The sequence below is a fragment of the Phoenix dactylifera genome, unplaced genomic scaffold (genome assembly GCF_009389715.1).
Source record: "Phoenix dactylifera cultivar Barhee BC4 unplaced genomic scaffold, palm_55x_up_171113_PBpolish2nd_filt_p 000795F, whole genome shotgun sequence".
In the NCBI taxonomy this organism is placed as follows: Eukaryota; Viridiplantae; Streptophyta; class Magnoliopsida; order Arecales; family Arecaceae; genus Phoenix; species Phoenix dactylifera.
The window spans coordinates 188176-201747 of record NW_024068162.1 but is presented as its reverse complement, the minus strand read 5'-3'; the positions used below and the strand labels follow the sequence as shown (position 1 = coordinate 201747).

General features: G+C 43.3%; 2 protein-coding genes across 2 annotated transcripts; one reads left to right on the top strand and one right to left on the bottom strand.

Annotated features, from left to right (window-relative positions):
- Positions 1-216: 216 nt before the first annotated feature.
- LOC103709980 lies at positions 217-699 on the top strand. The gene has a single exon (XM_008795535.2). The coding sequence runs from the start codon at positions 217-219 to the stop codon at positions 697-699; it is 483 nt and encodes a 160-aa protein (XP_008793757.1).
- A 1286-nt stretch (positions 700-1985) lies between these two features.
- Positions 1986-3900, bottom strand: LOC120107208 (cytochrome P450 86B1-like). Its single transcript, XM_039120378.1, has one exon. It carries the CDS (start codon positions 3674-3676, stop codon positions 2081-2083), a length of 1596 nt encoding a protein of 531 aa, XP_038976306.1. The 5' UTR covers positions 3677-3900; the 3' UTR covers positions 1986-2080.
- Positions 3901-13572: the final 9672 nt, after the last annotated feature.

The window sequence follows — 13572 nt, the reverse complement described above, 5'->3', positions numbered from 1 at the left end:
GTTCATTTTATCATCCATAGTCGAACGACCAGACTAAAGTGGTGAATAGATGTGTAGAGCAGTACCTCAGATGTTTATGCAGTTAGTTTCCCAAGTCATGGGAGGCCAACCTAGCTTGGGCGGAGTATTGGTACAACACCACCTTCCATTTGACCATCGGGATGCCTCCATTTTTAAGCCTTATACGGGAGAGCTCCGCCTTCAATTGCCTAGTATATGGAAGGAGCTTCAGCCGTCGATGAGATCAACAAAAGCCTAGTCGATCACGATCAATTGTTGAAGGAGTTGAAGGAAAATTTGGAGAAGGCATGGAACTGCATGAAACAACAGGAAGACTGGAAGTGGAGGAAAGTGATCTTTGAAGAAGGAGATTGGGTGTACTTAAAACTCCCTCCCTATCGGCAACAAACCGTCTTCCGACAAGCTTACCAAAAGCTAGCTCAGAAATATTTCGCCCCCTACCAAATAACTGAGCGTATAGGATCAGTAGCATACCGGTTGGCGCTACCAAAGACTGCTAAAGTCCATCCAGTGTTCCATGTCTCGCTTCTCAAAAGAAAAATGGGAGAAGGCCAGACCTCCTGTACTGATCTGCCATCAATAAAAGAGGACGGAAACCTGATGCTCGAGCCTGAATTGGTTAAGGATTATCGATGGGTCCGCAAGGGAGGGAAGCTTACAGAAGAAATCTTCGTATAGTGGCGCTCATTGCTTGAAGAAGACGCCACTTGGAAGAGTATGAACTGATGAAGGAGTAGTCTCTCGGAGCAAACCTTGAGGACAAGGTTTTGCTTGAAGGGGGAGGGGATGATGGGAGCGATGAGCTTCTCAAACCTGCCAGGCCTCAGCGAGTCTGTAGGCCAAACCCATGTTACCTGGTTGCCATCAGCCACGACCTTGATAGCCACCTTGACAGCTCCGAGCTTGGTTCGCAGGAGAAAATGGAGGAGTCTACCACGATGAAGCAGGAAGTAGGAGGGCTCTCGACGAGGGGCCATGCACGTGGCTCCGCTTATAGCCACGTCGTGAAGATGGAGGAGAAAGAACCACGTCGCGAAGACGGAGGAGGAAGAACCACCATGCATGCTCTTGAAGCGCGGACATTGGGCGCGCTGTTGACGCGCGATGGCTCGGCTCCCATGAGAAGTGGGAAGAAAGGTGGTAGAGCCACTCCGAAGCGAGGACGTGGGGAAAGGTGATGACGCACGATGGCTTGGCTTCCATGTGGACATGGGAAGAAAGATAGTAGCGATGCTCCGAAGCGAGGACGTGGGGAAAGGTGTTGATAAGTGAAGGCTCCGGTACCACGTCATGGGGAGGGGATTAAGAGCTAGGAAGGAGGAGGAGATAGTTTAGGTTGGGTATTGCTTTCTTTTTTTGTTGTAACCGAGTTGCTCTCACCTCAGGAAAAAAGTAGAACTTTGCTTACATGGGTTTTTCTCTTACCTAAAGAGAGGAGTAAATAAACCATTTCTCTCTCTCTCAACTAGCTCCTTCCTCTGACTGCGACCTATCACAAACCAATGAGGCCTCTACAACCCTTCTGCAAATCAAGAGCACCTTAGTAGAATTTTTCATAATTGTAGGTTGCCGCTTACTGGATTTTCTTACTGCTAAAAATAAGTTAGACCATCAAAACTCAATACAGCTCAATGTGGTCCATCTTGGTAGTTGCTTTTAGTGTGGTATGAAAGGTACGAGTCTGTTTTAAGGATAAATTCGCTTGATGGAAGGTCCCAAAATAAAACTAACCTCAGCGTTAGGTTTCCTTTCCATCCAAAATACAGCCCATATAAATGCGTATTGGCCATGGTTTGTCTCATCGAGAGCCACTATATAGAAATTGGAGAGGCAGTGGTTTTTCTCCTCGAGAGCCACTATACTAAAATTGGAGAGGCAGAGAAAATTTCTAGCATAAACGTATGTACTACCTTGTGTCGCCCTAACTATTATTTATTTATTTATTTTTGTTTGTTGTCGCAGGCTATCTTCAAATCATTCTAGACGACGAATGCTAAGTTTTTCTACATAGTTGCAGAATTTTTTGGATATTGCTATTATAATTTTTTCTGCACACCACTCACTGCAGGGTGGCCAACCCCTCTCTCCTGCTAAAGGTAACCCGGAGCCCATTCTTCATGTACAAGGTGGTGGTCAGCTTGGGCTTCACCTCCTGTCCCTCCACCACCTCCACGCGGTACCTCAGTAGTATCGACGCCGCCACCATCTTCATCTGCATGTAGGCGAACTTCTTCCCGACGCACAGCCTCGGCCCGGCGTTGAACACCGTATACTTGAACTGGCTCTCGGTGACGAGTATGCCATCCTTTATCCACCTCTCTGGCCGGAATTCCCTGCAGTCCTTCCCCCATATCCGCTCCATCCTCGCCATCGAGTATATCGAGTAGAACACCCTTGCCCCCTTCTTGACTACGCTCCCATCGGGGAGAATGTCGTCCTCGAGCACTTCTTTGAAGTCGAGCGGCACCGACGGATACAGTCGAAGGGACTCCGACAACGCTGCTTGGAGGTACTCCATTCTTTTAAGCTCTTCGACCGTGAAGACGATGTTGTCGTCCGGGCGGCAAACTTCGTCTTGCCGCCTTTTGATGGTCTCTGATATCTCATCGAGAATCCGTTCCTCCACCTGAGGGTGTTGGTGCAGAAGCCAGAAGAACCAGGCCAGTGCAACCGAGCTGGTGTCCCGGCCAGCGAGTATGAAACTGATGCAGAAGTCTTTGAGAAGCTTATCCGAGAAATTGCACTCCATGCCGCCATGACCACCCTCCTTGACTCCGGCCTCCATTAGTCTCGACAGGAGATCGGACCGCTTATCCAATCCTTTGAGCTTTCGGAGTTCAGCTCGCCGGTCCGACACGGTCTTCTCGGCAAACGTGTGGACTGTTCGGATAGCCACCTTGAGCCGCTTCTCGGAGCCGACGTCGAGATGCTTCATTATCTTCCACACGAACGGCGGCACGATGAACCGGAACAGCGTGAGCTCCGTCGCCTGCTCGAAAGCCTTGGCGAAGGGGATCACCGGCAGGTCGACGGCGAGGCAGCCGGGGTCGACCCCAAAAGCAGCGGTGCAGATGTTGTCGAAGGTGAACCGGAGGAACACGTCCTGGAGGTCCACGCTCTGCCCGGCCGCCGACAGCCTGTCGAGCAGCACGAGCAGCCTGCGGTTGACGAGCTCTCGCACGGTCTCCGCCGAGTATTCGGCGAAGCGGCCGGAATGCATCTCAGCGGTGGCGGCGCGCCGCTGGGCTCGCCACCCCTGGTCGTCGGCATTGAAGATGCCATCGCCGAGGAAGTCGCCGAAGCGCTCGCGGTAGTACCGGCCCTTGGGGAAGTTGGAGAACCGAATCTTGAGCATGTACTCAATGTTGGCCGGCTCGACAGTAATGACGCCATGGGCACCGCCGAACCACATGCCGCGGTACGGGAAGGTGCCGCCGGCCCGGGCGATGGCGTCGGTGGCCCAGTCGTAGACGTTGCTGAGGTGAAAGAAGAGAGTCGGGATCGCGCCCAGAACCGGCCACATCATGGGGCCCTTCTCCGTCAGCCGCCGGGCGGTGGCGCTGAGGACGAAGAGAGCGAGCGCCACCACAGCCACGTCGGAGATCCGGAGGTTGTGGGTAATCTCGGACCAGAAGGCTTGAAGCATTAGTTCCATCTTGGAGCAAAGGAAGCGAGCCTTGGTGGGGTGGAGTTAAATCGAGCTTGGAGCTCTTTGAAGGGGTGGTGGTTATATATCTTTACAGCAAGGGAATAGGCTGTGGAGGGGATCAGCCAAGTGATGAATCTTCCAACCGTTTTCTTGACCAAGGTGGCTCCAGAGTCTTCAACATTAATACTTTCCGAAATAAAATGCGAAAGAGGCTGCCAAGGAACTGCCAAATGGGATGTTAAATGACAGGTGGGGAGGAAATTAAAGATGAGCAAAAGAGACTGGCTTCTTTGGATAGGGTTGGGCTATGCTATTCAGAGTCGGGGACGATCGGAAATTGTGATGGGACTTCTATCTGTATTAGCAAACTTGGCTTCCAAGCACTCTAATCCTCCGCATTAGTGTACAAAAGAAAATGATCACAAAAAGATGCACTCTCAAATTAATATGAGGTGCACAGTTAAGGATGATTGCCAAAGAAAAAAATACATGCATACATACATATATATCTATACACACACCCATAAAAAGAGCCACAAAAAGGATAAACCTTTTTCTCAAAAGAAAACTACTGAAAGAAATTATTAGATGCTGTTGTTATTACACATAAAAAGAAGAAATAAGAGGGGAAAATTATAGTGGACCATATAATCTCATTGGTCCACCTAATAATTTCTCAACTATCGGTGCTCTATGCCATAATTCCACTGTCAAATACAACAATCTTGTCATGCCACAATTTTTTCTGCCTTGCAAGATTGGGTCCTGTTGCATTCCTCGTACGCAATGGTAATAATGATAGAAGTGGTATCCATACATCATGATCTAGAACCATCAAAGTTTTCCACAGTCTTGGAGGAAGCGCCATACTATTTACATGCTTGTACACAGCAACTGCAAGGCAGTGACTTGCTGCAAATTTTTCAGGAGGCAATCTTGAATATGATATAATCCACCTATTAGCAGTAACACATAAAGGTTGGTTTTCCTCTTGACATGTTAAAATTCAGTTGGAACCATCAAGGATCAATATCTTGAGCATGATTCTTGGCTGCATGGCATTGGTCGTGCTTTAGATTGTGATAAAAATGTGTGTCCACTCTAAATGAAACCCCCTGTGAGGCTCTGTTGTTCAAATGGGATGTTTGAATTCCTTACGTAACAATCTCTCTCTTTACTATAGAGAATCATGAAATTTCTCGTTCTTTACTGCTTGATTTTATAGATAGATCTCTACCAACTACTAAGGACCAAATACCTTCATTGCTCTACCATTACTGCATAGGAGTACTTCCTGCATTTGGTCCCAGGATATCCCAATTAATTTGCTCTAGTTTTTTGGTGGGAATTAATTTACTTACTCAACTCAAGCTGATGTTTAAAGAGTAATCTTTCTTTGTTACTGTACGTTTAGGGGTGGCAACAATTGACATGGTCCTATGCTGCTTACGCCCGGTACGATTCTGGGATTTTTGAGTTTGGGTATAATATGGGTCAGTTTCTTTTTATTCATATTTCAAACTGGCCGGGTATGGATTACAGCTTTGGTCTGACTGGGGTTATAAGGGTAGAGTTATATTTTATTGCGACATTATATGTCGGATTAAATTATAATCTCAGATAAGGATCTTATGAATAATTGATTTTTATTCTAATGCTAATTGCTAAATTTAATTTGAAAATGAGTCCCTAAGAGTTGCGAAGATTGAATTAGATAAATCAAGATGTCCAACAACCCAAGTATATCTAGCTACAAATAAATAATTGAAGTCTTTGGCCATGCCTAAATCCCTAAGACCTCTCTAATGTAAAACAAATATAGGACTCGGTATGTAATAACCCAAATTTTTGGACTCGTGGACCGGCCTGGAGTGGCCAGGCCCAGCCAAACCTCAACTAGCCCAGCCTGTGGGCTGGCCTAAATAGACCAGGCCCGAACTCGACCCGTGCTAGTCATGTGAGGGGATCGGGGAAGAAGACCCTGACTAGGAGTCTTCTTCCTCCCAGTTTTTGATAGAAACGACAAATCTCTGAGGGTAATCCGAGTTCCATTCGAACTCAAGGATCTTGCCTATGTAACTCTTCTCCTTCTCCTTTGATTTTCTCCACTCTAATCGTTGAATCGTTGCGATTCAAGCTCTTCTTCTTCAAGCTTCCTCTTCGATTCGTCATCAGAAAGGGCTGCCAGAACCTGGCCGAACCGAGTTGGGTTCTCTTCGCCTTCTTCCCTTTCTTTCTCGATATCTAGCCATTGTTCTTGGCCATTTGGAGCCGGCGAATCGCCAATACAAGTACGTTTTGGTCTTCATTGCCCTATTTTGCTGCCGCCGTCCGCCATCGAGTGGGGAGAGGACCACCACGGCTGCCACCCCCTTGGTCTTGCTAAGGGGAAGGTAGGAGGATCGAGAGAGAGAGGGTTTCTTTACTCTTCTTTCTCTTTCTCTCTCCTCTCTCTATTTTCTCGTTCTTTCTTCCTCCTCTTTTTCTCTCTCTTGTTGTCTCTCTCTAGTTGATCCGGGTAGATGGTAATAGGGACTCGAGGGACCAGGTGATGGACCTCTGGTGGATGCCAGTAGGCGGTATAGGTTACTAGTCTACTATTTGACTTTCTTTTAGTAATCGAGTTTGATTCTATAGAGAAATAGTCATCTGCGCAAGAAATTTTTCATCGGGGTACTCTGCACCCTAGCTTGTAAAGCTTGAAACGGGTCAGTGATTATTGTGTTAGTCAGTCTTCAATAGAGGTAAGAATCCATGTATTTGAATCACCATATATATATATATATATTTATTAGTTTGTATCATTGGATTTGCATCATGAGATTTGTATCAGTTTGGCATGTGACGATATATTTTTAAATTAATTTCGATACAAATATATTTTTATGGTTATTATACATATCAGATATTGAGTACATGATTATATTGAGTATATTTTTTTCTGATCCATCTTTATTGGTTCTACCTCCTCTTTTTTATGAAGAGAATGAATCTTTTTATCAAAGGATCAAAAAAAAATCGGTCCGGATCTACTGCGGGAATGATTTGGAAGATCCAAAACTAAAAACAGTGGTATTTGCTAGCAACAACATAATGGAGGCAGTCAATCAATATAGATTGATCCGAAATCTGATTCAAATCCAATATAGCACCTATGGGTACATAAGAAATGTATCGAATTTGAGAGAAAGTTATTGTATATGTGATAATTGATTTAATAAAAGTAACTGATAAATTAGACGGATAAGATATGTTTTGGACTAACATTGTCGTAGCGCCACAGGCTGACACATAAAAAGCAACCACGGGCTATAATGCGGGATTTGGATAGCCATCACATGATAAAACGTGTGTTTGATAACAACCATGACTACAACGTGGGTTTGATAGCAACCACGGGCTATAACGTGGGGATTTGACAGCCACGACAAGCTATAATGTGGGTTGGATAGCCATCACAGGCTATAATATGGTACGACATCAGTCTTAGACTGAGTCATGATCTTGGTTAGACCAAATCTGAAAAAAAATTGATAAAAAATTTAGATATCAAGTTAATGAAAAAACGAATAGCATGATAAGAAATTATTGTTGAACAATTGGTTATATATGATATATATATATATGTGTGTGTGTGTGTATGTGTGTGTGTGTATGATTCTTTTGAAAGATGATAATAAAAACTTATGTGCATATTATAAATGAGTTTTTCTGACTATTGATATAATATTCATTTATCTGGTATTATTAATTGATTATTTTTTAATTACTTATAGTGTAACAGTTTGGGATTCTTACTGGGCTGTAAAGCTCACAACCCCTTTCTTTTTCTCTTTTCAGAGTGTTAGGTTGCATAGTACATGGTTATGGTTGAAAGGTGGAGGGGATAATTAGATAGAGCATCATTGATAATAGTTGGAAAATTAAATTTTATAATTGGAACAATTTTGTTATTTGTTATAAAATGATATCATTTTGGTTCGTGGATATTGAAGTTGTGATAAAATTTTAGGCCTAACATATTCTTTAGGGCTTTAGATCTAGACCCGGGTCACGTTCTAGACGTGGGTGCTGGATCCGAGGTGTGACAGAGTACATGCCTATATAGATCCTCATATACTCCTCCTATTTAAATCTTGATATCCTCGCCATGCTAAGGATCTAAATTTAATAAAATTTAATCACAAACACCACAATCAGCTCATGATCGGTCCTGAAATGACCCGTGCTGCTGTATCCCCTAATTACACATAGATAGTGGGTTGGTTCCACTCTGATACAATTTGCAACAATCTAGATTCTCACTTCACAAATGCTAACTAAGGTATAGTTTGGAAACACCTTTATTTTTTATTTTTAGAAATAAAAAATAAAAATGCTATATTTATTTTATTTTAATTTTAAAAATATAGATATGTTTTGTGTAGTCAATTATTTTTCAAAATATAAGTAAGGTGATGGTGGTGAAGATAGTGGATGCGTTGATGGTGTTAGTGGCACGGCCTACAATGATATTGGTAGAGATTGCAATGATATTGGTAGTGTGGCAAAGATGATGACGATTGTGATGGCAGTGTGGTGATGATGGTGGCCATGATGGCTATGTGGTTGTTGTAGCAATGATGGAAGTAGTGGTGTGGTGAATGTGGTGATGATGGTTAAGATGGTAGTGGTGATAGTAGTGGAGGCGATGACTATAGTGGTGGCAGAGGTGACAATGGGAGTGGAGAAGCTGGTATTAGTGGTGATAAAAAATAAGTTTTTTTATTTATGAAAATATTGAAAGTAAATATTTCTTTATTTTTTAAAATAAATGAAAGCAATTTTGAAAATAGAAAATAAAGGCAATAGCAACAAATATATTTTGTATCTTAGTTTGTATAATTTTATTTTTAAAATAAATAAGAATAAATAAAAGTAATGCCAAATAGGATGTAAAAGTTATTATTTGGATTACTTAGCCTCGTATAAGCATCTAAGACCTAACTAATGCATAACAATGTGGGACTAAATACACTGTGAGGCCCAGCCTTACTGGGTCATCCCCTTGGCTCGGCTAGATGCCAAAAGAAGGGTCGAAGGCCCTCTTCCCATTCAGAACAAGGCAGAGCCCTGTTCAACCACACGGAGAAGGAGGAAGAATCTTCCTCCTCCACGGTCACTGTCGGAGGCTAGGATAAGCCTAGCCTCTGCTTCGATTAAGCTTATCTGCCACAAGAATCACGAAAGAGCAACCACCACCCAAACTTATCCCTTCAGTCTCCTCTATAAACTTCCCTCTTCCTTTGCGATTGATTCACCTTTGAGCTCCACCGAGTCTTCTCTTCCCTCTCCTCCCTCCTTCTCCTTCTCCGATGGCCGGCATGCCACCCCGGCCGAGCACCACCGCCCGAAGCCCATTTTCCATCTATTTTGCCTGAGTGCTCTGCTTTCTCTGTTTCGAGATCTTCCCCTATCTCGAGCACTGCCGCTACAAGCTCGACGGACCAAGCCATTCGGGCGAGATCCTCCATGACTGCTGGCGCCCCGGTAAGCTCTCTCTTTGGCTATTCCTCCCATCAAGCCAACCGAAACCAGCCTCCTTCCCCTGTTTTGGATCCAAATAGAGAATGATCTCGATCTTCCTTTCTCGCCAGCTGCCATGACTACCACTGGGCGCCACCTACTGTGATAGCTAGCCGTCGACTACCTAGGCCCGACCGCTACTGGACCTTCTTCTCTAGCTACTTCCTTCTCCTCCTTCTTTCCCTCTCTTCCTTTCCGACTTCTTCTCCTTCTTCTTAGTTTTTATTTATTCTTCTTCCCATTCTTTCTTTTTATTTAATTATTAGATCTCTATAAATATATGGATTTTGTTGTTCTTCCCTAAAATTGTTAATTTCGCTTCCAAGCCTATGGTCAAATGTTGTGATGGTTTATGCTACTATGACGGACAAACCTAGACTCCTGACTGAACCCGAGCTGAGATTCTCTCTCCTCTCCCTGATTCAACTTGGGCTGAGATTCTCTCTCCTCTCCCTCTTTTCTCTCTAGACAAGCTCGGGAATCCCAGTGTGAGCCCTACTTTTTTTGTTGCTCATATCCAAGGTTGATCCAGTTAAGAAACCTTGAACCACCTCGATACCCAGACGGTAGACAGGCCCTTTACTTTAGCGTTATCAAATCTTTTTGGAATTCGATCATCATTGACTTTCATTGAGTCACTTAAATCATATCTGATCTCGATCAGTTTAGTTTAGCTTGCTTGGACTGATCTAGGCAATCAGGCATTATCAGCTGATCAATCTGATTTGGAGGCATGAGGTCGTTCTTGAGTGGTGTTTAATTTTGACTTTGCTTGATTCTAGAATGATGATGAAATTTATGATGTGTTAATTATAGTAAAACAGGTGTACCTGACCTGTCTATCTGAAGTAAAATTTTTGAAGTGATAAGAGGTAAGTAATCTGATGCTTCAAAGGATATTTCCAAGTTATTTGGTAAAATAATTATTCGTTGATTAAATTCTGATATATATTTTGTACTTAAGGTAAATGGGTCACGCATGTTAATGCTATAAAATATGTTATGTGCTATGTTATGAAATTAGAAAAAAATGTGACTAGGCAAATCATAAAAAATCCATTTTATAAATATGCGTTCTCAGCATGGCTATGATTAATTCTGGCTCTGCCAATAGAGATTATTCGTTGACCCTGTCGACTTATAATCTATAAGAAACTAGTTTCGACACCGCACTATCGATGACTAAAATAATAGTTTTTGGGATACCGTGCCACCGATGATTAAGAGTAGTAGTTTTTGGCACTTTGTACATTCTAACCCTTGCCACTGGGTTACGTGGCCATAGCCTTGTTTCTGACATCTGATTTCTAATTTTTGATTTTCAAAATCTAATTTCTGGTATTTCTTGTGAAAACTATAGAATATTTCAAAAGATATATGCATTATTCGAGAAATGATTTATTTTTCAGTCAATATTTTGTGCTTTTAACTAAATTATTTGGCATGCTTCGATCCACTTTGGGGTATTATATTGCTTACTGGGCTAGTGTAGTTCACTATTATGTTTCTCTGTTTTTCAGATCCATAGGCATGATTGCTGGAGATTTGGAAAATGCGCTAGTTCTTTCGAGGATATACTGTCAATTATTAGAGTTTTAGTCAGTTTAGTTCGAATATTTTATTTGAGTCATGATTAGTAGTGAGCACATGTTAACTTATGTCACTTTGGAACTATTGTAATAACCATTTGGATAAGTTTTGAATCTTTTGATTAGATAAATTTTCAGAAATTATTATTGCTTTGTTATGATCTATTGCCTTGTATGCCTGTATGGTCTGCCGTGCAGGCGTGTGGCGTCTGCTACTCTCCGAGCTCGGAGAAAGGTGCACCGGGTGGTTATTTACCCTACACTAAGGGCCCTGTTTGGCTGCATAGGAAAAAGGTGCAGAGAATTAAAAAGCTCTAGTGATATACTATGCACCGGGTGGTTATTTACTAAATTCTAGTGTTTGGATGTTCATATGAATTTTTTTAAGAAAGATGTTCCATCATCAAAATTTACTATAATTTATAGATCATGAAACAAATGTTAATCGAATTCATCAAAATTGCATTAAAAAGGCTAGCTAGTGATAACAAAATTCTCTCTCTTTCTTTTTTTAAAAAAATAAAATCAGATGGCTAATTCACTAACTTTCTACTCTGATTTCCATTCCAAAGGATGACTCCAACTAGAACTGAACCCTCAACCTCTTGCCGACGTTTCAAGAGATGGCGCCATCTGAACTCGAGTTCGGTGGTTAGCAATAAGAAAATTATTTGAATGGCTTGTATATAACAGAGATCAAAAACAAGAAGTCGGTGATGAACATAACTTATTTCTTTTTTTCTTCTCATAAAAAACCAAAAACAGTCCACATAAGTTTCTCTTTAGAGCTAGGTGTTGGGGAAAAACCCAAGTCGTGCCAGCCCGGAGGCGCTCGACCAGAGAGCGCCGACCAGAAAGGCGCCCGACCAGGAAGGCCCCCGACCAGAAAGGCGCCCGACCAGGAAGGCGGGAAAGGCGCCCGACCAGGGAGCGCCGACCAGAAAGGCGCTCGACCAAGAAGGCGCCCGACCAGAAAGGCGCCCGACCAGGAAGGCGCCGACCAGAACGCGCCGACCTCGCAACGCTCGGATTGGAGGCAACCCGCTGAGCAACTGGCTCGGCTCGGCACCCGACCAGGTGCCGAGCCCTAAAAGTGCCTTGTCCAAATATTCGACCCCGGCCTAACCCCTTAGAGAGAATCTGACAACTAGATACCCAACTCCACCGTACTCTGCTACCGTCGTCAAGCCATTAAGGCACGTGACCTCCGCAGGCCTTCGGCACGCCCTATCATTAATGCGTGTGACCCCTGCGGGCCTCCAATGCACTCAACCATTAATGAACACGGCTCAAGATGATCTCTGGATCACTAGACCATCAAAGCGTATGGCTCTCCCTGAGCACCGGTTCACTCAGTAATTAATGCACTTGCTATCTACGAACCCCAGGCCCACCACGGCCGGCGGTTCAACCACTCCAACAGGTCCGATCAACCATGACAATTCGCTGACTCCGGTCTGATCCGGTCTTATTCTCCACAACGCCATTAATGAGCATGATCATGCCCAATTATCACGAAAAAGACAATTCGCCCTGTCACCTCTCAGGTAACATAATATCCTTCTATAAAAGGGAACCTGGGGAAAAAAAGAAAGGGGACAGACACAAGAACAAACATTCTCCTCTTTTATTCCACTCATATACTAGCCCCCTCTGACTTAAGCATCGGAGGGCCGGCGCCGGAGACCCCGGCCACCGGCTTCTTGCAGGACTCTCCAGGAGGACGCCACCAGCCGACGCACCGCCACCTACTGTTCCAGCAGCGGAGTTCCTCCCCTCTCAGCCGACGGTCGCCCCCGGGTCCAATTTCCAGCAACACTAGGGATCTTCTATTTTTACAAAAAAGTAGTGATATGCAGATCGATTCCATCTTCTCTGTTTCCTCTATAATAAAGATGGAGCTTCAAGATCATAGTGAAGTGCATCTTCTATGAAAATTTTGTTAGAGAATGCAATGTTTTCCTAGCAAAACCCTTCTTAATTTGTAATGCTAGGGGTGATCAGGGAGGTGACTGGTGGTGATGGGAGTGGATGGATGTGGTGAAGGCAGAGGAGTTGATAGAAGTGATGATGATGCTGGAGGTTGATTAGGGTGGTGATGACAGTGCGGGTGGCTAAATGGAGGCAAGAATTAGGTCAGCTCAGGATAGGTTCAATAAGATAAGACCATGTTATGATCTTATATTATTTAGTTGAGTACATACTCAAATTAAACTCGGGACGTTCATAATTTCTCTCCTGCATGTATTTTTTTTTCTTCTGAAAGTCCTAGAAAAATAGACTGACTTGGAGGCAACAACGACCAAACACAGCTTCTAAATACCGCATGAGTACTCGAAAAAGTACCAAAGTCCGTACTGGCTCTCCTTAAATATTTTTTCCTTACGGATTGCAACAACGACCAATCAAAACTTCTAAAAACTCCATGAGTACTCGAAAAAGTACCAAAGTCTGTACTACCTCCCCTTAAATATTTTATCCTTACGGATTGCAGTGCCAATTTGTTGTTACTTGTGATTAATACATGTACGATCTACGAGATCTCAAGGAAGTACCAAGTCTGTGATACTTGATCCTCTTAAATATTTTATCCTTACGATTCCAGTGCCATTTGTTGTTACTTGTGATTAATAAAAATACGATCTAAGACTTTGTCTACTTCAATCGAGAAAAGACAGCACTGTGGCACATTAATTTGTTTTATACAATTGTAATAATACATGTTAGCATTAGTTTTAAAATCACATA